The sequence below is a fragment of the Myxine glutinosa genome, chromosome 2 (assembly GCF_964187855.1).
Source record: "Myxine glutinosa chromosome 2, kmMyxGlut1.1, whole genome shotgun sequence".
Classification (NCBI taxonomy): domain Eukaryota; kingdom Metazoa; phylum Chordata; class Myxini; order Myxiniformes; family Myxinidae; genus Myxine; species Myxine glutinosa.
The window spans coordinates 57,112,413-57,137,750 of record NC_136262.1 but is presented as its reverse complement, the minus strand read 5'-3'; the positions used below and the strand labels follow the sequence as shown (position 1 = coordinate 57,137,750).

General features: G+C 46.2%; 1 protein-coding gene across 1 annotated transcript; it reads left to right on the top strand.

Moving 5' to 3' along the window:
- The first annotated feature begins 6,422 nt into the window (after nucleotides 1-6,422).
- Nucleotides 6,423-9,922, top strand: LOC137420926 (uncharacterized). The gene is made up of 5 exons (XM_068106438.2): nucleotides 6,423-7,043; nucleotides 7,174-7,346; nucleotides 7,479-7,942; nucleotides 8,178-8,792; nucleotides 8,931-9,922. Exons 1-5 carry the CDS (start codon nucleotides 6,454-6,456, stop codon nucleotides 9,777-9,779), a joined length of 2,691 nt encoding a protein of 896 aa, XP_067962539.2. The 5' UTR covers nucleotides 6,423-6,453; the 3' UTR covers nucleotides 9,780-9,922.
- Nucleotides 9,923-25,338: the final 15,416 nt, after the last annotated feature.

Below are 25,338 nucleotides of genomic sequence, written 5' to 3'. Positions count from 1 at the left end.
GATTTGCATGTCAGCTAATTGAATTCAACCACCAATTATTTTTGAGGTCAACATAGGCCAAAGGTCAACAACTTGGGTGGGATTTCGCAATTATCGTGCTATGCATGACATTCCTTGTTTGTTTGTCTGTTTGATTGTGATCAGGATATCTCAAAAAGTTGTGGACGGATGCGGACTAAATTTGGTGTATAGGTTGGGTGTGTGACAAGGACGAAATGATTAGATTTTGGTGAAGATCTGGATCCGGATCTGGATCTGAGAATTTTTTATGTGATTCTTCACCATTTCGAGATAGGGAAAAAGATACAGTCACGTGAAAAAGTAAGTACACCCCATGTAAAGTTTAGACTTTTTCAACATATTTCAACATGCAGCTATTTGATCTTAATTTCAACAATATTGATAGATAAACGTGATATAATATAACAAATATCATGAAACATTTACATTTTGTAGTCCATTGTATAATTTAAATAAACATAAATGCAAATTTCGCATGTGGAAAAAGTAAGTACACCCTTGGCTCCAATAGGTGGTATTGCCCCCTTTGGCAGAAACAACCTCAAGTAGGCGTTTCTTATAACTGTCTACCAGTCTCTGACATCGACTGGGAGAAATTTTTGCCCACTCCTCCATGCAGAATTCTTTCAGCTGTGCGATGTTTGAGGGGTTTCTTGCATGCACAGCTCGTTTGAAATCCCCCACAACATCTCGATGGGATTTAGATCCGGGCTTTGACTTGGCCATTCCAGAACACTCCTTTTCTTTCTTTTCAGCCATTCCTTGATGGATTTACTCGTATGTTTAGGGTCATTGTCATGTTGCAAGGTCCACCTTCGGTTGAGCTTCAACTTTTCGACAGATGGCCTCACATTATCCTCAAGCACCCTCTGGTACAATGAAGAATTCGTAGTGGATTCTATGATGGTGAGCTGCCCAGGCCCTGATGCAGCAAAGCTGCCCCAAGCCATAATATTCCCACCACCATGCTTTCCAGTTGGTATCAGGTTCTTGTGGTCAAATGCTGTCTTTGGTTTTCGCCAAACATGTCTTCTGGTACTGTGGCCAAATAGCTCTACCTTTGACTCATCTGTCCAGAGCACATTGTTCCAGAAGTGCTGGTCTTTGCCTAGGTGTTCATTGGCAAACTTTAGTCTTGCCCTGATGTTCTTTCTGGACAGCAAAGGTTTCCTCCTGACACACCTCCCATGTCGATCAAATTTGTGCAGCCTCTTTCTAATGGTAGACTCGTGCACTTTGACATCAACAGTGGAAAGAGCTACCTGTAGGTCCCATGATGACATTCTGGGGTTCTTAGAGACTTCTTTCAGCATCTTGCGGTCTGCTCTCGGGCTGAACTTGCTGGGGCGGCCTGGCCTGAACAAGTTGGCAGTTGTTTGGAATCTTCTCCACTTGTCGATGATCTTCCGGACAGTCGAATGATTGATTTCAAATTGTTTGGAGATCTTTTTAAATCCCTTCCCTAGACTCGTCGGCATCTACATCCTTCTTTCTGAAGGCCTCAGAGAGCTCTTTTGATCTAGGCATGGTGACGCCACACACTTCAACAACAAAGTGCAAACCAAACTAAATGTCTGATGTTTAAATAAGACAGGTTCCTCCAAGATCCTCTCTAACGATGTTCTAATCATTTGCACCTGAGCTGGTGCACCTGATTCTAATTTTAGGTATTTGAAGTAGTGATAAATGTAGGGGTGTACTTACTTTTTCCACATGCGAAATTTGCATTTATGTTTATTTAATTTATACAATGGACTACAAAATGTAAATGTTTCATGATATTTGTTATATTATATCACCTTTATCTATCAATATTGTTGAAATGAAGATCAAATAGCTGTATGTTGTAATATGTTGAAAAAGTCAAAACTTTACATGGGGTGTACTTACTTTTTCACGTGACTGTATATGTAGGCCAATATCTCAAAAAGGTTGTGGACGGATTCAGACGAAACTTGGTTAGAAGAGTGAATGTAATGAAGTTTCGATGAATAAAAGAATCAGGACACACATCAGTACACCTTTCCTACAATCCCTCACCCCCACCCCCCAAAGGAATTGGATCGCGCCACCCCCACCTTCACCCGCAAGCAGGAGTGGGGACTCCTCTTACACCCCAGCAGGAGTGGGATCCCCTCCTCCACCAATCCTATGCAACTCATGCCTCACCATCCCCCAAGCAGCGGCAAGACCCCTCCCCTTTCTCCCTGCCTCCCTACCCAACCAGCAGGAGTGGGGCACAGATCCCACCCCCAACTCGGGCACACCTGAAAAGTCTCCCAAAAGACATCCTCTACATCCTCATGAGGATCCATGATTTATAAAGCACTGAGTCTCCAACAGTAAAAATATATCCCCGTGGGAGGGACGGACAGCTTTCCCTCCACAGTTTCTGAGAAGATTTTAAAATAAGTTACCTGAATTTGAAGCCAAATCCCCCTTTTCGGCCTCTTATAGGGGGCGGAACCAAATGGGGAGCACAACCCCATTAGACTTTACTGTTCTGATGTATCGTTCCAAATTTGGTCCATATCAGTCATCCCCCTTTTCAGCCTCTTATAGGGGGCGGAACCAAATGGGGAGCACAACCACATTAGACTTTACTGTTCTGATGTAACCTTGCAAATTTGGTCCATATCAGTCATGTAGCTTGTGTAGAAAATATGTTTTATTGAATATGAGGGATTAGGGAAGGGAGCCCGTGACCCCCTATCAGGGGAGCACGACTTAAGGTTAGGGCATCAATGGTCACGATGCCTCGTGGCGAGGTTGGTCTGGATCTGTCTAACAGTATCTGAGAAGAAGATTAAAAAAATGAAATACCAATATTTGGGGCAAACCTCCCTTTTATGCCTTTTATAGGGGGTGTATCCGGATGGGGAGCACAACCCACGAGACCTTGATATCCTTGTGCATCGTGCCAAATTTGATCTGTATCCCTCAGGTAATTTGAGAGATGTCAGTCAAATGGTTACGGATGGACACCGGGATCCACGCTGAGATTATTTTAGGAGAAATTACCTAAAACAACAATCAGGTCAGATACCTCATTTATTCAAAGCGCAGTCGATTTATTAAATTTAAACTATTATTCGTCTTCCTGGCATTTTCTCAGGGGGGGTCATCTATTTATTATGTACGCACAAAGGAGGTGGGGGATTGTGAACATTAAAAATTGAAAGAAGGAATAGAAGGGATGATAGAAATTAGATAAAAGGGTGGAGGAGTGTGGGAATGGGAAGAGATGTTTGAACGGGCAATGGAGTAAGGGAAGGGGATGGATGAGAAGGGAAGGAGCATGTAAGGACCTCAGAGGGAAAGTAGTTCAAAAATTCCGACATATTCGCGTATCTAATAAATAGATAGCCAGCACCCCAAAAGCCATCACAGCCAACAGAAGAGCAGACAAGGTATTACATTATTTGACAGCAGGTGGCGCTAAGTACCTTTTCATGCAAATAATATTGACGTCTAGTTATTACGTAAATACAGCGGAGATTTTTTTTTTCCAAAGCGTCGGATCCTGGACGAATAGTGTTGAGCCTGATCCCCCAATGGTGAAGAATCACTTTAAAAATTATTGTAGCCGGTTCCGAATCCGGATCTAACCAAAATCTAATCATTTCGTCCTTGTCACATACACACTACATCTCTGCCAAATTTCGTCCGAATCCGTCCACAACTTTTTGAGATATTTGGTTCACAGACAAACAGACAGGGGTGAAAACATAACCTCCACCCACCTTTGATGGCGGAGGTAACTATTACCAAACCAAACACAACGACCGCTGAAGGGATTAAAGGGATTCCAATTCGAATTTGTCTCTAGCTTATTGCACACAACCCAAAATTTAAAAATATATAAAGCATTGAGCATTTTAATTATACAAATAAATCGAACCTAAATGTGAACTCAACCCAAACTAGCCAGAATTGTGGAAATTAGGAGAGAGGCGGAGGGGCGGAGGGAAATAGACATAGTCTAGTAGGAAGACTAGGTCCCCCTGCACCCCCCGGAGATATACTTCTAATTAGTGTTTCTAGATTGGAAAAAATGTGTAGAAAATGACTAGCTATGGCCCCAAGCTGAAAAAATGTCCCACATACCATTTTTATGCAAATTACTGCTGCCATTATCAAAAAAACGATTTTTGACATATCTCAGCCAATATTGCAGATAATTGAAAAATGAAGGTGTCTAGACCCATGTTTTGAAGGGCATAGATCATGATAGAACTATTCATAACATGATTACATGTGTCTATGGTATACTAGTATGCATATTAATGCTGTAATTACAAAATAATCAGTTTTACAAATGATAAGGATACGTTAATACTGCAGATAACTTAACATGGTACATAAGGGGTCTAAACCCAGGTATTTTCAAGGTTAAATGTCAACAAGATGCTCCTGAGTCTTGCATAGGGGCGGGACATTGGCAGTAACATTGGTACCACTCAACTTTTCTTCCCACCATTGACTTTGTATTGCGAGAGATTTTCACTTGCTTATTTAAAGGTTTCTCACCCAGCCCACGTAAAATCTACCAACTCCTGCTGTTAACTCCCAAACATATTTTTTTATGTTATCCAATCACAGTGCAGAAATGACAGACTAGAGATCCAAATTAGTGCTGCTATAGCTGCCATTTTACATTTCCATCCATGTAACATGCGCGCTCGCGCGCTCGTATCAATTGGTAATGTCGCGCGCTCGTATCAATTGGTAACGTTGATGTTATTGAATACCTCAGTTGAAAGTTCAGTCTTCCATTCCATCTGTGTGTTGTTCTTGGTATTCATCCTCCAATCTAGCCAGGTAAGATGCTAACTATAATGTTACTCACACTCTTGACTTCAGTTTCTGCATGAAATCATAAACAGGCAGAATAACAGCTGAGCCAGCTAGCACCATGTTAGCTAACGTTAAAGCTAGCCTCATCTATGTACAGTATGTTCCTAATGTCGGTGTAACTTAAACTTTTGTTAATGCCAAACATGAGACATATCTGTTGACTTCTGTATATGAATTGAACCAGAAAGAGGCACGACAGCTGAGCTAGCTACAGTAACTTAGCACAATGTTTCATTGGCCTAGATAGCTAACGTTAGTGTGGAAGAATTTAGATGTTTTAGCTATTAGCACTTTTGATGCCACTAAACATGGTTTAGTCAGCTAAAAAGTACCCTAGTGTAGAACATGACTCAGAACCTCTGTTACCTCACTGAAAACTCAGAGCCTCCTTTCACAGGCACTTTTAACATCATTCGTGATTTCTTATTTGTCATTTAACAGTGATGGTAGACATCGACAGCAAGCATGCCCAAAAGAAAACGGAGTGTAGAACCTGCAGCCCAAAGCTCTCCTCCTACATGCATCCTTCATGTACCATCCATGTCTGATCATGGGGATTTCACGCCCCTCCGTAAAATTAAAGGATCTGCTTCAGAAAAACTGCAACTGCTTCAAAAGATCCGGGATAGACGTCTCAACCAACCGCATGACTCCCCATGTCGTATGCAATCAGTATGTGATCAGATCCCGGCAACTCTTCCTGATGACCTAGAAAGAGTAGGATATCACAGCAAGTGTTATAAGCACTTTGTCCGCCACTTTCATCGTCTGGGAGATGATACAGAACCAGGGCCATCAACCTCATCATGGCATCACTCTCCTCGTAAACCAGGAGGTTCTGCTGAACCCATCTTCCCGCCAGAGTGTATATTTTGTGAGAAAGTTGAGACCAAAGATGCTCATCGCAATACTGAGAGGCCTACAACCTTCCCATCCTTTAAAAACAAAGAAAATGCATGGGAGCAAATCGAAACACGGGCTGAGAAAATGGGTCTCTATCGACTCCATCGAAAGGTGAAAAACAAAGACCTCTTTGCATGTGAGGCCAAACACCATCCGTCATGTTTTAAAGCTTTCCGCACAGCATTCTACAACTATGAGCGTGCGATTCACAGAGCCGAAGCACCAAAGGAGCAGGCTTGCATGTCAGCCGCCCATGAAAAGGCATTCAACTCAGTACTGGAACACATTCAAACCCAGGTCATCCAGCAGAATAAAGTTCTACAGCTTTCTTCCTTGCGCTTGCTCTATGTCGAGGAACTGAAACTGAATGGATATGAGAACTCAAATTATCGGTCAGAGAAACTACTGAAACGCCTACAGAATGACCCAATCAAGGAGCATATCCACTTCACGAAGGTTGATCATGACAAATGTGATGTCATTTCTTTCTGGCTTGTGCACAGCTCAAACATAACAGTTTCCAATGCTCTCGCAACAGTCGACTACTGCACGCCTATCCACCAACCGATCACAGACAACGCAGTTGTTCGTGAGCTACTGAAGCGTTCCGAGGCAGCAACTGCTGAGGTGGGTCAGAGATGGGTCCTGAATACATTTGATCTGGGTGTCTGCATGAAAGCCCTTCCCATCATCTGGCGCTGGCCAAATGAATTTGCTAGTCATGTAGTAACGATTGGACCCTTCCACACATCCATGAACTACATCGGGATGCTCACTGGACACAAGATGCGTGGTTCTGGATATGCAGAGATTCTCTTTGAGGCACAACTAGTAACAAGTGGATCTCTCAAAGGTGTTCTCAGTGGAAAGGCCTACGCAAAGTCCCTCTTTTGCCTCAAAACAGTGTGTGAGGCAATGGAGAGGCTGTTGATGGAGAGATTCACTGAGGAGGAGAACATCATGATCTCTGACCCTGCTGTGCTTCTCAGAATGACCCAGTCTTGCAACCGAGAGCACCTCGATGAAGCCCTCAAAGACCCCTCAACTCTACTCCTCATCAAAAAGTACCATGCCTTTGAGGAAAAGGTGCGCAAGGGCCACCTGGGGAAGACAGCTGCCTTCTGGATGTCGTTCATTACCCACTGCCATCTTGTCTTCATGCTCCTCCACTCTGTGAAGACCAACAACCTCCAGCTGTTTCACAAGTGTAACGGAGAGATGGCAGATATCTTCTTCGCCTTTGACGGACACAACTACTCCAGGTTTGTGTAGCATACATGGTAAAATGTATAACCATCACTGAGTAGATTTTAATTGATACTTGGGTTCATGTATTATGAGAGGAGCTATTCCAATAAATGTCTACAGTATTTCCCTCTCTGTACTTTACAGATATCTGACTTGGCTGGAAGTCCACCTGACAAATCTGGAAAGCACGCACCCAGGGGCCAAGGACCTGCTTACTATGGGTGCAATCGCAGTGGCTCGCTCGATGATACCAGGGGCACTCAGTGCTGTCGACAAGACAATGGAAGAAACGTTCATGCGCTTTGCTAAATCATCAGGTACATCATTTTCTTTCAGTACATTATACATTTGAAACTGTAGAAACCAGCTTTATATGATGTAAACTGCTCTTACAAAACATTTCCCTTTTAATGATTGGGTTATGCAATTAAAATATGTTCACTTTTCAGGTGGCTTTGCTGGCCTGTACAGTCAGTTTGGGGCATACCAGAGATGGTGCCGAACAACCACAGCACGGGCACAGTTCTATGAAAAGACCCTTGAGATGGTGGATCTCATCGATGACCCAGACTGCCCAAGAGCAGGGAGACATCGTGAACTAGAGAAGGCAGAGATCAGAAAAGGCGAGGAGGCCGTTCAGCGAACCCTAACTACTATCAAGAACTTCACCAATCCGTTCACCATCATTGATAAGGACAAACTCTACTGCCTGGCCTCTGGTGCTCCCGTCCCCATGGATGTTGAGATGGATGTGTTACAAGCAGAAGCTGTGGGGAAAGCTGCGAAAGCTGACTTCATCAGGCGCCTGGAAAGCGGAGAACCTGAGAGCTTCTTCAACCCAATCAAGAGAAAGAAACTCAAGACCATGGAGGCTAGTAACAAGAAGATCACACTAACATCCTCACAGGGCAAGGTAAGGATGTAATCCAATACCCAAGTGCTTTTGTATTTTACGTTGTATTTTTAAATGGCGTCCTGTACATGCTATATTGAGATACAAGATTGAACTCCAAATTTGTTTATTAAAGACAGTGCACATCAATGAACAATGTAAAGATTGTAAATATGCCAATTTATAGCACATGAATAATTTTCACCTGTAGTCCTTCCTGTAGTACATATCAACCAATCACCATTTATCATTCCAGGTCATCCAGTATCAGGAGCAAAGCAACCTTGCATTCCTGCTCCTTGTCAAGTCTCAGAGTCAAGATGAGCCATTAGACCTGGGAGAACTCATGAAGTACTGCCTGATGCCAGTGCCTCCTAGCCTTGGGACACCAGATGGGTTCTTCTGCAAAACCAACAAAGCCTCCATTCTGCACTACCTTTTAGAGGACACCACACCACAAGATCTGCAATACCCCAAGGATGCCCTGTTCATCCAGGATGGAATGGCGCTGCTGCATACCCTTGCCAACCTTCCCCCAACATGTGGTGAGATATGCTTGCAGGTGCTTGATCAGATGGTGGCCAAGCAGCACTTTCTGTTCTCCACTGACAGTTACCATCCTGAGTCAATCAAAGCGCAGGAAAGGCTGAGGCGGGGCAGCTCAGAGAAGATCATTCTGGCTGGACCAGCAACCAGGAAGCCATATGACTTCAAAATGTTCCTTGCAAATGACGACAACAAAAAGCAGATGTGCCAGCTTCTTCTGAAAGTGTGGAGTGGACAAGAGGCAGCTACCAGGCTGGAGAGAACAGAGATGGCTGTGCTGATCGTGGAGGGGAAGGCCCACCAACTTGCCTCAACGAATGGCAAGGTAAAATTGAAAGCCCTTCGTGAATGGCGATTCAATTTGTAATTTTTCCTGAAAAAAAGGTGATTACCTGTGATGTTTGTCTAGATCTGAAACTGGCAGTGACTGGTGATTGAAATGCGGTGCCTTTTTGTGTTTCAGGTCGAGGTACGTGAACTCCCCACGATCTACAGCAACCAGGAAGAGACTGATACCAGGGTGGTTCTGTACCTCCATCATGCTGCTACCATCGGATACAAGAACGCTGTAGTCAGAACACCGGACACAGACATCCTCCTGATCCTGCTCCACCATGCCCACAACATCAAGCTGACGGTGTACCTGGATACAGGGTCAGGGAAGCATCGCCAACTTGTCAACGTCTCTGAGCTGGCAGAATCCCTGGGAGAGGACTACTGTGCCACTCTCCTGGGGTACTATGTGTTCAGCGGAGAAGACTGCACCAGTGCCTTCAAAGGGAAGGGAAAAGTCGGGCCCTTGAAAAAGCTGGAGAAGAATCCCAGGTTTCACAGGGCATTCGGTGAACTGGGTGACAACTGGGATGCCAACCCTGAGGTGGAGAGGCAGTTAGAAAAATTCACCTGTGTGATGTACGGCCAGAGTCGCGAGTCATCAGTGGACATTGTCCGTGCCAAGCTGCTACGAAAAATGGTGGGAGAGGACAAGACCCTCACATCCAAGTCCAAGGTTGATCTGGCTCGCCTTCCTCCATGCCAGTCTGCCCTGAAGCCGCACATCCAGCGTGTGAACCACCGCGTAGCATTGTACAAAAGAGCCGATCAACCTATCATCGAAAAGCCAAAACCTTATGAGGAGCAAGGATGGATAAGGACTGATGAAGGACTGTTGAAACCAATGTGGTCCAGTGGTCCCATCCTACCAACCTCACTGGTGGATCTTCTGAACACAGGAGAGCACGAAGAGGAGGAGGAAGAGGAAGGAGAAGAAGAGTTTGACTCTGACGATTTCGATGAAAATGATGATGACTGACTCAGTGTAGAATCACTAATGCTAATGATGTTTATCTAAAACAAGCAAGAGAAGAGTGGTCACATTGAGTGCTAGGACTATTTTGACAGTTGTAATATTTAGAAAAATAAAACTTTGTGTTAACGTCTGTGTAGACGGACCTTAATATGAGTCTATTATTTCGTAAAACTGTGATTATTTTGTAAATAAAGCACTAATTAGCATACTAGTATACCATAGACACATGTAATCATGTTATGAATAGTTCTATCATGATCTATGCCCTTCAAAACATGGGTCTAGACACCTTCATTTTTCAATTATCTGCAATATTGGCTGAGATATGTCAAAAATCGTTTTTTTGATAATGGCAGCAGTAATTTGCATAAAAATGGTATGTGGGACATGTTTTCAGCTTGGGGCCATAGCTAGTCATTTTCTACACATTTTTTCCAATCTAGAAACACTGATTAGAAGTATATCTCCGGGGGGTGCAGGGGGACCTAGTCTTCCTACTAGACTAACAGAACCATTAGCCAAAAGTGATACATATCCCCTCCCCCATTCTCAAAATCAAGTGAAGAGAGCATTACAATCATTTAATAGTATAAATGGATTTCGTCTATGATATAATACTAGTGGGGTCACCCGTGGGAATCCCACGGGCATGGACGTGTGTTACATTTCGACATATTGAGTTAGATGCTGCACCTGCACATTCAGTTTCACAAAATGGTTACTGGCAATTTATCAGATCTACAAATAATGTAATCTACACAATGTATTTACTTCTGATAACATGTGAATGCATGTGCGTGAACACCCACACACACATATACACATACACACACACATATATACACACACACGTACACATGAACACCCACACACATACACACATATACACATACAAACAAACACATCTCGTTTTTGTCCCCCGTCGCACCGCGGAGCGAAAGGGGGACTATGGTTTTCCCCTCCGTCCGTGTGTCCGTCCGTCCGTGCGTGCGTGCGGGCGTGCGTGCGTGCGTACGTGCGTGTGTGCGTGCGTAAGCGAAGGACCGCATTCGAATTTGTTGTGTGGGTGCAACCCACGTCAAAATCCAAGATGGCCGCCGCCATTTATGTCTGATGCCATGTATGTCTGAACCTTGTGAGTGGAATATCTTGAAAAATAAGCGAACTACCAACTTCTAATCTGGTGTGTGGGTGTATCTAGGCATAAGGAAGAAAGCTTTTGAAAATTGGGTCGCCACGTCAAAATCCAAGATGGCCACCGCCATGTATGTCTGACCGTTGTGAGCGAAATATCTTGAAAAATAAGCGAAATACCAACTTCTAATCTGGTGTGTCGGTGTATCTAGGCATATGGAAGAAACCTATTGAAAATTGGGTCGCCACGACAAATTCCAAGATGGCCGCCGCCATGTATGTCTGAAAATTGTGAGCTGAATATCTTGAAAAATAAGCAACGTACCAACTTCTAATCTGGTGTGTGGGTGTATCTAGTCATAAGGAAGAAGGCTATTGAAAATTGGGTCGCCACGTCGAAATCCAAGATGGCCGCCGCCATGTATGTCTGAACCTTGTGAGCGGAATATCTTGAAAAATAAGCGAAGTACCAACTTCTAATCTGCTGTGTGGTTGTATCTAGGCATAAGGAAGAACGCTCTTGAAAATTGGGTCGCCACGTCAAAATCCAAGATGGCCACCACCATATATATGTCTGAACATTGTGAACGAAATATCTTGAAAAATAAGCGAAGTACCAACTTCTAATCTGGTGTGGGTGTTTCTAGGCATAAGGAGAAACGCTATTGAAAATTGGGTCGCCACGTCAAAATCCAAGATGGCCGCCGCCATGTGTCTGAACCTTTTGAGCGGAATATCTTGAAAAATAAGCGAAGTACCAACTTCTAATCTGGTGTGTGGGTGTATCTAGGCATAAGGAAGAACACTATTGAAAATTGGGTCACCACGTCAAAATCCAAGATGGCTGCCTCCATGTATGTCTGAACCGTGTGAGCGAAATATCATATCATAGCATGTTTTCTGCATCTTCCACTTTGTCAACTCACATCACTTCCCCGACGGGGGACCTCGGCGTAACACTTGTTTCATTTCTGTTCCTCACAATTCCGTCTCTCTTATTCACAGAACCACACACACACACATACACATACATCCACACACATACATATATATATACAGTCAAGTGAAAAAGTAAGTACACCCCATGTAAAGTTTACACTTTTTCAACATATTTCAACATACAGCTATTTGATCTTCATTTCTACAATATTGATAGATAAAGGTGATATAATATAACAAATGTCATGAAACATTTACATTTTGTAGTCCATTGTATAATTTAAATAAACATAAATGCAAATTTCGCATGTGGAAAAAGTAAGTACAACCCTACATTTATCACTACTTCAAATACCTAAAATTAGAATCAGGTGCACCAGCTCAGGTGCAAATGATTAGAACATCGTTAGAGAGGATCTTGGAGGATCCTGTCTTATTTAACCCTCAGACATTTCGTTTGGTTTGCTCTTTGTTGTTGAAGTGTGTGGCGTCACCATGCCGAGATCAAAATAGCTCTGTGAGGCCTTCAGAAAGAAGGTTATAGATGCCTACGAGTCTGGGAAGGGATTTTAAAAGATCTCCAAACAATTTGAAATCAATCATTCGACTGTCCGGAAGATAATCTACAAGTGGAGAAGATTCCAAACAACTGCCAACTTGTTCAGGCCAGGCCGCCCCAGCAAGTTCAGCCCGAGAGCAGACCGCAAGATGCTGAAAGAAGTCTCGAAAGACCCCAGAATGTCATCATGGGACCTACGGGTAGCTCTTGCCACTGTTGATGGCAAAGTGCACGAGTCTACCATTAGAAAGAGGCTGCACAAATTTGATCTACATGGGAGGTGCGCCAGGAGGAAACCTTTGCTGTCCAGAAAGAACATCAGGGCAGGACTAAAGTTTGCCAATGAACACCGCAAAGACCAGCACTTCTGTAACAATGTGCTCTGGACAGATGAGTCAAAGGTGGAGCTATTTGGCCACAGTACCAGAAGACATGTTTGGCGAAAACCAAAGACAGCATTTGACCACAAGAACCTGATACCAACTGTAAAGCATGGTGGTGGAAATGTTATGGTTTGGGGGCAGCTTTGCTGCATCAGGGCCTGGGCAGCTCACCATCATAGAATCCACTATGAGTTCTTCACTGTACCAGAGGGTGCTTGAGAGGATAATGTGAGGCCATCTGTCGGGAAGTTGAAGCTCAACCGAAGGTGGACCTTGCAACATGACAATGACCCTAAACATACCAGTAAATCCACCAAGGAATGGCTGAAAAAAAAAAAAAATGGAGGGTTCTGGAATGGCCAAGTCAAAGCCCGAATGTAAATCCCATCGAGATGTTGTGGGGGGATTTGAAACGAGCTGGGCATGCAAGAAACCCCTCAAACATCGCACAGCTGAAAGAATTCTGCATGGAGGAGTGGGCAAAAATTTCTCCTAGTCGATGTCAGAGACTGGTAGACAGTTATAAGAAACGCCGACTTGAGGTTGTTTCTGCCAAAGGGGGCAATACCACCTATTAGAGCCAAGGGTGTACTTACTTTTTCCACATGCGAAATTTGCATTTATGTTTATTTAAATTATACAATGGACTACAAAATGTAAATGTTTCATGATATTTGTTATATTATATCACCTTTATCTATCAATATTGTTGAAATGACGATCAAATAGCTGTATGTTGAAATATGTTGAAAAAGTCAAAACTTTACATGGGGTGTACTTACTTTTTCACATGACTGTATATATATATATATATATATATATATATATATATATATATATATATATATATATATATATATATATGTTGTTGCGGATATGAGGACTGTATTTTTTTGATTGTGTGTATTATTATTATTGTTTATTCTGCGCCTCCTGCCTCCGGAGTTGTGTAAAGGTCAAAAGGGCGTCCCATAATTAGTCCAAAAGCATACACGTCAGCCAATCATAGAATACCTCTGTTCGATAGTTATATCATATTCTGTGTTTTAGGGTAAGGCTGTCTCCCATTAATTGAAGTACTCCATTGCACCATGTGAAAGAGATAGATTCCCTTCATTCCCATTCCCAAAAACCTCCATTCCCCCTTTCGTCGATTGGCAATTACCTCCCCTCCAATTGCCGCCATTGACCACGAGGCAGGGTAGGAGAAGAAAGGCGTGTCTCCACCTCGTCATAGAGGGGAGGAGTGAGCCAGCCCCACTCGACCAACCATGAGCCAGGGGTTTGGCTTGAGAGGGCGGAGAGAGAACGTTTGGGGGAGGTTCGAAAAGATTGAGGGGCGGGGCCTATATAACCCGCCGGCGGGGCGTTCCCAAGTGCAGACGAGAGGGAGTCCAAGCAGTTGGGTCGAAGAGATGCGCTTTGAGTTGGGTCCAAGAGATGCGCTTTGAGTTGGGTCCAAGAGATGCGCTTTGAGTTGAGTCCAAGAGAGGCGCTTTGAGTTGAGTCCAAGAGAAGTCCAGAGTTGAGCTGCAGCTCGAGCCACCGAAACTGCATTTACAGCAGCTCGAGCCACAGCAGCAGCCACAGCAGCTTGGGGGCCTTGACGGCAGTTCTTGAGCAGGGCCGCGAAAGAACGATGGCTGCTAAACGCGCCGATCATGCTGCAGGACCAGTTGGACCTCCCTATCCCGCCAGCCATCCACCTGCCATCCCTATCATCATTCCCCGTGTAAGTGTGCTCGTAGTCTGTCTTTTGTCTTGTCCCTGGGAATAAGTTAAGCCTGTTAGATAAGCTAGTATTTTCCCTGTGTCTTTTTTTTTTTTTTTTTTTTTTTTTTTTTTTGTTTTGTATACAATATCGAGGCTCGTGAAAGAGCGAACATTAATCACACAGAAAGACAAACCGACACATAAAACATATAACATAGGGAGCGGTAGACAAGATGGGGAGAGAGGGGGAAGGACACAAACACAACATTTGAGAGCAGGGACCGAGAGACATGGTGACATCGAGAGATCTGAGAGAGGGCGAGGGCTTTGGGGGGGGGGGGGCGTGGGAAGGGGGCAGTGGGAGAGGTATAAAACATATGGACACTGCCAGGACTTCCAGGAAAGAAGTTGGAATTTCAAACAAGGTGGATCTGGGGTGAATTAGCGGGGGTAGAAAAGATCAAGGTTTTGGATGGGGGAAGATAAGAGATGGTGGTGAACAGCTGTTTTAAAGACCTGGAGGGAGGAGTGGGATTGAAGGGAGTGAGGGAGTTTGTTCCAGAGGCGGGAGAAAAGAGGAATGAAAGAGTGAAGGTGAGTGGAGAGCCGAGATTTCGGCAGTTTAACCATCAGAGGGTTGCTGGCAGATCTTGTGCGACCTGTAGGAATATTTGGGGGACAGAGCACAGAGAGAGCTGGGGGTGCAAGGCCGGAGAGGAGTCGGTAGAAGACAGAAAGACCACCTACCTGCCTGCGGTGAGTGAGTGAAAGGCCCTCAGAGATAGCTTCATCGCGGGAGATTCCAATAATTCTGAAAGCTTTGGTTTCAACAGCGTGAAGCCGAGCTAGGTGTGAGGCAGGAGCACCGGCCCATAGGGGAGAACAGTATTCCATTGAGCTGCGGATGAAAGCCTTGTATGTGGTGAGGAGCTCAGGTGTGCCGAGGAAGGACTTCGCACGACGGAGGATGCCCAGTCGGCGACTGGCTTTGGAGGCCAGCTTGGAAATGTGGTTTTCCCAAGAAAGATCATGGCAGATAGTGAGACCCAAAATCTTGAGCGACAGAACTTCTTGGAGAGGATTGTTGAGAAAGTAGATGGGAGGGTTGTCCAGTCGATCTTTTCGGAGAGACATAGTAAGAGTGTGAGATTTGTCAGGATTGAAAGACATGTTCCACTTGTTTGACCAGTCTGTGATTTTGTCCAGGTCTTCAGAGAGTGAGGAGGCAGCAGACTGCCGATCTGAGGGAAGAGGAATGGAGCGGCAGAGAGTGGAGTCATCAGCAAAGAGATAGAGAGGATTTTCGAGAGAGTCAGAGAGATCATTGATGAAGACCAGAAGATCTCTAATCTCTCTAATCCTTCTCTCTCTAATATCTTCTGTAAATTATTTTCTTATCTTTCCTTCTTCCTTGGTTATTTTGAGCCTGTAAATAGTAAATAAATTTAGTAGTATTTTCAACCCTTTTCTCGTCTTATTCCTTTTCCTCTTTGCATTCGGTTGCTTTAGAGTTTTCCCGATTGAATAGCGGTGGCGCGATCCGGCCAAAGTTTGGGGTAAATCGGGTGTTAGAGTCGGGGAATAACTGTTCGGTCGCGGAGCCTCCGCTCGGCAAATATAACATCTTTAAACGCGTCCGTAACAATTGGTGTCGGGGAGTGAGATACGAGGCCTGAAGCCCGCTTAACGCGCTCAAAATTACGAGCTGCTGAAAAATTGTGTTTTAAAGAAAAACCTGAATTTTGAAATCGCGCCATGGCTGGTCAAGGCGATCGGATGCCGGTGGGTGAGCTAGAGATAGAAGGGGTGGAATCGACCCAGGACCTCGGGGAAATGTATATGGAGGATGTGGTTGAGGGGGTATCAGACGCGCAAAATGGCGCTCTCGCGCACGAGGTATCAGGCGCGCAAAATGGCGCCTTTGCGCACGCGGTTACAGCGGCACCAAATCTAGCCGCGCCCGTGACCGTAGCAGCGCCGCTGGGGAATTCGGACCTTTTTATGTTACAAATGGGGGCCCTTATGGACAGGCTAGAAGCAAAAATGGATGCTCAGCGTGAGCGAATGGGACAAATGGGGAACCGGATGGATGCTCAGAGTGAGCAAATGAGGGCTCAGAGTGAGCAATTGGGGGTAATGGGGGGCGAAATGGGGGGCAAAATGGGCGAAATGGGGGGCAAAATGGGAGAAATGGGGGAATGGCTAGAAGCTAAATTTGAGGGGTTAGACAACGGGATAAAAGAGGTAAAGAATGGGTTAACGGGGGTGGAAAATAGAATGGCTGCCCAGGAGAATCAGTTAGAGGGGGTGAAAAATGGGTTAATGGGGTTAGAAAATAGGATGGAAGACAAATTGCGGGAAATAGGGGAGCAATCCGCCCGGGAAATCGAACAGATGGGGAACCAGATCGAGGAGGTGAGAATCGGGGTAGAAACCAAACTGGATGCTCAGAGGGATGAATTGGGACAGATGAGGGTGGCATCTACAAAAGAGAGGGAGGAGATGAAAGAGGAGATACGACGAGGTGTAAGTGAGGAGGTCTCGGGGGTACGCGAGGAGGTAAAGCGAGGTGAAAAGCGTATAGAGAAAGAGGTGAGGAATAATACGGCTAGGTTACAGGGGGGAATAGAGGGTCTGACGAAGGGAGTAGAACAGCTGACAGTGGGACAAAAGGAACTAGTGGACCAGGTGGAAAAGAACACTGCAATAATCGGGGGGTTAAAAGCGACACAAAACGACATAAAAAATGACTTGATAGCGACACAGAAGCAATGTCAGATGGTACGTGAGGGACTGACAATGAGGTTGGACGAGGTGACAGAGATAATGGAGACGAAGGACAGGCAGGTAAGGACGCACATAGAGACGGTCACGGTAGCCTTAGAGGACGAACTTGAGGAGACGCACCGGGAAATAAAAGAGGTGAAGCAAAAATTAGAGGAAGTGGAAGAAGAGGTGAGTGAAATTAAGAAGAGACGGACAGAAACTAAGAGAGAAATCCAGGAGGAGGTGATGGAATATGTACAAGGTCGGTGCTCAACTCATAATGGTGTGCTCACGAACCAAATAAAGAGTCTGTAGGTGGCAGAGGAGGTGCGGAGACGAGGTGCCAAGGTGAGTGGCGATATACGTGGAAATGTACATGATGTGAGGGGAGCTTCAGTCGGCTTGGGGGTTGATGTGGACCCGGGTGTTCGTGAGAGGCCGTTGGTGAAGTGTGCGACAGGTCTGGTGTGCGAAAAAAAAGGTGTGCGAGAATGTCCGACCATGGGGTGTGTGAGGAAAAAGCGCGCGCCAAGGAGTGAGTGTGCTGTCGAGAGTGAGTCGGTCGTAGCGCGTGTGCGAGGGAGCACATGGAAGCGCGTAGTGAGAAGTGTTACAGAGGATGTAACGGAAGCATGCACGCCTGTGGTGAGTGTTACGGAGGAAGTAACGAAAGAGTGTGCGCAAGAGGATGCGCGAGAAAGGTGTGTAATGGACGGGTGCATGGGGAAAGAGTGCGCTGTCAAGAGTGAGTAAGAATGCACACCTGTGGTGAGTGTTACAGAGGGTGTAACGGGAGAGTGTGCGCAAGAGAGTGCGCGAGAAAAGTGTGTAACGGACGGGTGCATGAGGAAAGAGTGTGCTGTTGAGAGTAAGGGTGAGTGCGCTGTCAAGAATGGAGGTGAAAGTAGTGAGAGTGACACGGAGCGTGAGTTGGTTGTGACAGGTGAGCGAGGATGTACACCTGGAATGGAAGGATGCACACCTGGAATGGTAGAGCGTGTGTGGGAATGCACACTTGAGTTGGTTGTGAGGCACGTGGTTGGGTGTGCGAGTGAGAGCACACCTGTGATTGTCACAGAGGAGGTGACCGAGAAGGGAGCGCGAAGAGGTGTGTTGGTGAGGTGTGCGAACAACGAATGTGTGCCAAAATGTTCGGTGGTCAGGTGTGTGACCAAGTCTGTGAGTGGAATGAGTGTACCTGGGTGTGTAAGAGAAGGTGCAATGACCAAGAGCAGGGAGACGGCTGGATGTATGAGCAAGAAAGGGGTAGCGTATGCGTGTAAGCATGCAGGTGAGGCATCGACGGTAACCGGGTTAGCGGTTAGAACGACATTTAGCCGAGTCGGGCCCTCGGTGCGCGTCGGGCAGCTTCGCGTGCCGCGAGGACCAGCGGGGATCCGAGCCACGGCGGGTTCGAAAGGACCGCCGTACGTGATCCACGCTGGGCCGCGTTTCGAACGGCCGCGTCCGTGCTCCACTAGGCGGAGCGGGCATCCCGATAGGGAGGGTCGTCATGGCGACCACTTTTTATTGAGACGTTCCGGCAGGTCGACATCGGGCAATTGGATGGCTCCGCGCCGAGGTGGTGCGTGGGATCTCGGCACAGGTAAGCCCCCGTCCCTGCACCGAGTGCCGGACACATCCAGCCGCCGGCACCAAAGAACCCGCATTCATTGCTCTGCTTTACGAAGCCAGGCTGTAGACGTGAATTGGCGCACCGAGAGGATCTAATAAGTAGACGGGTGATGAGGTTAGTGTTTTGGACCCAAAATTAGAAAAAGGCAAAATTTGATAATTGGTACGGTGATTGGCAGATGATTGGCAAAATTTTTGATTGGCTGAAATTTGGTGAGCAAAATTGATAGTGGGACCTCCCCGATGTGGTGGGATGGGCAATCCACCATCCCTCACAGGGGGGGGGGGGGGCAAAGGAGCACTAGATTTATGGGGTTTATGGCAGTGTAAGCTCGCCGAGGGAGGGTTTGGATAATGTGTAGGGCCCTAGAGATTGACATTAGGTAACGTTAAGGTTAGTTAGTGACAAGGATACCTGTAGTGGGGACGCAGGTAGATTAGTGTGGATGATAATGACATGGTATGTGCTTAGTTTAAAGGGAAGACGGGGAGCACTAAGTTAGCAGGGCAACCGGTAGTTCAGATGATGCCGTGTGAGTGTTGGAGGTGTATACAAGTGTATTGAGCAGTGTGTGAGGAACAGGTGTGACTGAACAGGTGTGATTGCACAGGTGTGCAACTGAACAGGTGGATGGAGCAGTGTATGAGGGAGTGATAGTGATGAGTCGTGCTGACCCAATGGTCCAGGAAGAGGAGGAGGGTGCAGGTGGCACCAGGTGTGAGTGCACAGGTGTGCAACAACAGGTATGGAGAATGGTTGTGTGGAATAAATAGTAGTGTGGAATATCTGGAGTATTGGAATGGATGGTCGTGGAGTGAGTATGATGGAAACTATGGAGTGGAGTGGATGGTGCGAAGGTGTGAATGGGGGAAGAGTGGACCCCCATCACGGATACCCGGGGCGGGTAGTGTAAGTGTTAGGTAGAGGGTATAGGTAAATTGTGGTTGGATATTGGCATCTGTGGTGCGAGGTGAAAGAATGGTATTTGGATGGGTGCATTAGTGTTGTGGAAATGGCTGGGCGTGTAGCCTGTTAGTGTGTGTAGTTGGTTTGGGCACTCCACCACTGTGAGGATGTCGGTCAGGTGAGGCCGCAGGTGGGCTCTGGGAGCCGGTAGAGTTGTTGTGGATGGGGCCCGAGGATCCGGAGGACGGACCCGGGTAGCCCAGTGCCAGAGGGCACCAAGGGGTGACAGAGCCAGGAGGGGCCTTCCCCAGTTAGTTAGGTTAGGGTGAGGAGCTAGGTAAGCTCGGGTGGCAACTACAGTGGTGGAGGTGTGCAGGTGGGTAGACCTGCTGGGAGAGCTACACGTCACAGCCCAGAAATTGTGCAAGGGCACCGGGAGATGAATCGGGGGAGTGAGACCCCAAATTGAGAAGCACCACAGTTTGGTCAATGGGAATTGGTTTTTAGAACCCATTGTGTAAGATGGCCAATGGATTGGCAGGGAAAGACCCCGGGTAGTGTAAAGTGTGTTAAAGTCATTTAGAGGATAGTTAGGATTGAAGTCTCCTCGCACCATCTGCATCCACTCACCTGAGATGACGTACCTCCACACCACGCCAGGTTGGTTTAATTATTTTTATGTGCAAATGTTTTGGCTTGTGAGACGCATCATGACGTGGGTGTGACATTGTGCTTGATGTTCCATCTCTTCCTCCTTATGAGGGTTGATGACGAATTGGGTGATGGCAAATTTTGGATAGATGGATTGTGGTGACGAATTTGGTATGGGAAATATGGGGAAGACGGGACGGTAGCGACGGATTGGTAAATGTGTAGATTTTTGTACATATGGGGTAAGGGCAAGGGTAGTGTAGGTGACAGGGGGGTGACGTACGGTAGGGACGAGCTTTCTCATTTCGCTCTCCGTACGCATTTCGCCTTGCATTGCCTTATTGATGTGTACCCTTGTGACCTTACCCCTCGCTCATTTGTCTTCCCCCTTTTGTCTCCCACATGACCTGTGCGCCATTGGGCGCCGAGGGGAGCGTGCGTGAGTCGGCCATTGTGCGCCCGGAACTCTCAGAACCAGCTGTCTGCATCGATGCACCACATTATGGACCACATGCCCTGGCCGAGCACCACGTATGGACCCCATGGGTTGGGGCATGGCCCCTCTGCTGGAACCGGCCATGAGGGCCCGAAATCTTGCTGGCGGACCTTGGCCACAGGGCACCGATGCCCCACAGGTGAACCACAAGTAGTCGGCCCTGTGGGCCATAAATAAAATAAATAAAATGGACACGTTTGGGCAAGCTTTATTGCAAATAGGCCGCCAGTAAGCAAATGAAAGAAAGACAACAACTGGAAGAAATAATAATAGCCAGCAGAGGGAGCCGAAGAGCAAGAGATCATCTGCAGGGTTAGGGGTTGTTGATTTATTTTTATTATTGAACATGCATTGAACACTGATGAACTGTGGTGACTGCACCGATTGGTGCTTGAGGGTGTGTTGGTGCGTTATGGGTGCTTTCATGGTGCGTCGATGCAGAGCAGACTGTCTCCCCCCCAGAAAGAACAATTACAGGTCCTGGGTTAGTTTTGTAAATAAAAGCAGAGTCATTGTAAATAATGCTCCCCACCGTCAGTGTGTAGTTTGAAGACCATTCTGCAATTCGGTTAACTGTGGGCGTAAGTCTGTTAGGCAGGGTGCAATGGAGCAGCGGGACACATTTATTTATGTTTTAAAACTGTCGCACTCAGGGTCAGGTTAAAAGTAGAGGGAACTACACCTACGTGTCACACTAAATAAAAAGTTGTAGGCCCGGGCCGTGCCTAAGAGGAGGAGGGTGCAGTGTTGCGGATATGAGGACTGTATTTTTTTGATTGTGTGTATTATTATTATTGTTTATTCTGCGCCTCCTGCCTCCGGAGTTGTGTAAAGGTCAAAAGGGCGTCCCATAATTAGTCCAAAAGCATACACGTCAGCCAATCATAGAATACCCCTGTTCGATAGTTATATCTTATTCTGTGTTTTAGGGTAAGGCTGTGTCTCCCATTAATTGAAGTACTCCACTGCACCAAGTGAAAGAGATAGATTCCCTTCATTCCCATTCCCAAAAACCTCCATTCCCCCTTTCGTCGATTGGCAATTACCTCCCCTCCAATTGCCGCCATTGACCACGAGGCAGCGTCGGAGAAGAAAGGCGTGTCTCCACCTTGTCATAGAGGGGAGGAGTGAGCCAGGCCCACTCAACCAACCATGAGCCAGGGGTTTGGCTTGAGAGGGCGGAGAGAGAACGTTTGGGGGAGGTTCGAAAAGGTTGAGGGGCGGGGCCTATATAACCCGCCGGCAGGGCATTCCCAAGTGCAGACGAGAGGGAGTCCAAGCAGTTGGGTCCAAGAGATGCGCTTTGAGTTGGGTCCAAGAGATGCGCTTTGAGTTGGGTCCAAGAGATGCGCTTTGAGTTGAGTCCAAGAGAGGTGCTTTGAGTTGAGTCCGAGAGAAGTCCAGAGTTGAGCTGCAGCTCGAGCCACCGAAACTGCATTTACAGCAGCTCGAGCCACAGCAGCAGCCACAGCAGCTTGGGGCCTTGAAGGCAGTTCTTGAGCAGGGCCGCGAAAGAACGACGACTGCTAAACGCGCCGATCGTGCTGCCGTACCCGTGGACCTTCCTCTCCCTCCAGCCATTCACCTCCTGCCAGTCCTATCATCATTCCCCGCGTGAGTCTGTCCTTGTTTGTTCTGTCCCTGGGTTAATTAAGACTGTTAGATAAGCTAGTATTTTCCCTGTGTCTTTAAAAAGCTTCTGTATATTATTTTATTATCTTTCCTTCTCCTTGGTTATTTTGAGCCTGTAAATAGTAAATAAATTTAGTAGTATTTTCAACCCTTTTCTTGTCTTATTCCTTTTCCTCTTTGCATTCGGTTGCTTTAGAGTTTTCCCGATTGAATAGCGGTGGCGCGATCCGGCCAAAGTTTGGGGTAAATCGGGTGTTAGAGTCGGGGAATAACTGTTCGGTCGCGGAGCCTCCGCTCGGCAAATATAACATCTTTAACCGCGTCAGTAACAATATATATATATATATATATATATTTATATATATATATATATATATATATATATATTGTTATGGTTTTTAGAACCTTCACTAGTTAATTTTAGTAAATGTTTTCCCTTATAAATGTTCCCTGTAAATATCCCCTTCAATTGGCTTGTTAAAGATCGCACCCTGGTTAGTCCATGTACAACACATAGCGAACCATAGGACCTCTCCGTAGTTATTTCATTATTATGTGTTTCAGTTAAGGATCTGTTCCCAATAGTTGAATCTGCATTGCATTAATCAAATAAGATAGGCCCCTTTCAATTTCCCCAATCGCCTCACCCGCGCTTCAAAGTAACAGTCGGGCGGCGTTCGCTGCCCCTTGCCTTGATTCGGGTGTTGGCCCCAAACCGCCATTAGCCATGCGGTCAAGCCGAGGAAGAAGGGGGCGGAGCCACCAGGACAAGGTGTGGCACATCGACGCATCGGCAGAGGTGGAGTCAGCGAGCCCTTTGCCGACCAACCAGCGCTGCGGTGAGCGAACCGGTAGGCATGTCATCAGAGCCAGCGGCTTGATTCCAACACGAGCAATAAAAGCGGCTGCAAGGGACTGCTTGAGAGAGACGCGTGAGAAGGTTCAGAGAGTCGGGTGAGAAGGTACGGTTGAGAGTCGGGTGAGAAGGTATGGTTGAGAGTCATGTGAGAAGGTACAGAGAGTCGGGTGAGAAGGTACGGTTGAGAGTCGGGTGAGAAGGTACAGAGAGATGGGTGAGAAGGTACCGACGAGGAGAGATGGACCTGGAGTGCGCGACGAACTGGCATCTCCCCCATCTTGTTCAAGAGAGCGAGCGTTGGCACGAGCCATTTACTACAAACGGAGCATCCCAGTCCCACCGCTATATGCAATGTCTGCTCGCGGTCAACGATATGCGCTCGCTGCCTGCCAGGGTTTTCCCGCCGCTGGAGCCGGACCTTGACGCCTACCATCTGCCTGGGCCTTCTCATTCCTTCCAGTCATTCCTGCCTGCTATTCCCCTTTCGTGTAAGTCTGTTTGTCTGTTGTAGCGGAAGTGGTGAGTGAGACTCAAGACGCCAATGGTCGGAAACAGGTTTTACAAAAGGTCATGACTTTATTATTAACTGGTTATTCACTTCATTCCATTACCAAATAATATCGTTTAACTCAATGGACCAGGTTAACTCTATCCGCATGGTCCTTCTTGTTCGGCTGCAGCGCCGAACTCCTGGTACGCGTTCATTCCGTCGTGCAGGGCTTCTGAGGATGAGTGCTCTCTCTCAGCGCTGTTCACAGGGTTCCATTCCGTTCCGTGGGTCAGAGCTTCTGGTGACAAGTCTCCTGACTCATAGTTTGCTCTGGTTTTTTATGGGCCTTGTCACGCTAATCCCTTCTCCGCTAATGCCCCGAGGTCATGCATGCACCGAGTCCTGGCACCAGCTCGCTCCCCTCCTGCTGCGAGTTCCACTTACCAAACGATAGGGGGGTGCTCCAGCCTGGGGCTGTGACCAGGTGGACAAGAGATTACCATGTTCGTGCACATTCTTGGCATTCATTTACGAAATCGTCTATCTGCTTCGTTACCATTCTTAATCAATGAGTTACCAGTGCCAATCAATAAGTTACACTGAGTTACACTTCCACAATTCCCTCATCTTTTTGTTTTTTGTTTATATTAACCATTAATCTAAACATCAATATAAGTAAACAATCAATCACTACAAGTAAACATCATTACAAGTAAACAATCAATCACTACAAGTAAACATCATTACAAGTATAAGTAAATAATCAATCACTGCAAGTAAACATCATTACAAGTATAAGTAAATAATCATAACTTTGGTAATCAAATTCCCTTAGGCATACACCGTCATCCTGCAAGAATCACAAAACATTTCGTTGGTCATTGACTCCTTCCATATTGTTCAATCTATTGCATTTGCATCACAAATATATTTTCAAAACAACACTTCACCATCACCAAGATACAACAATTTCACTTCATTTTCAAGTTTTGTAAAGCATCTGCACCATCTGGCAAAAACGTTTGCCTCCACACAAATGTTGACTTTGTTTGAAAGGAAGGGCTGATCACTTGTGTTTGAATTCAGGTATGAAACATTTTCTTCTGTCTTTATGAACACCTGCACTACTTCGTGTAGGATTTCGCTGTTGTGGTAACGGTGCGGAGTCATAGACTGACCCTGCTCTCCATGTAGCATTCTTGCCACTCTTGCTGTGAACCATAATGATTCCTTGAACAAGGCCTTCGCCCAGTTGTAGTCGACTTGCCTCCTCCCTCTTTATGAGTGGGCAGCAAGTGTTGGTGTAATGTTGATTGGCCAGCAAGATGTGGAACAGGGATGCCGGATGCATCCACAATGATGTTGGGACCATGGTGTTCAGGTCATTCATGGTCCTTA

Bases quoted from the DNA above. Each gene is read 5' to 3' on its own strand.
- LOC137420926 (XM_068106438.2), top strand. From the start codon at position 6,454: ATGAAAGCCCTTCCCATCATCTGGCGCTGGCCAAATGAATTTGCTAGT. The intron at 7,044-7,173 runs GTTTGTGTAGCA...TGTACTTTACAG, and splicing joins GACGGACACAACTACTCCAG to ATATCTGACTTGGCTGGAAG. The intron at 7,943-8,177 runs GTAAGGATGTAA...TTATCATTCCAG, and splicing joins TAACATCCTCACAGGGCAAG to GTCATCCAGTATCAGGAGCA.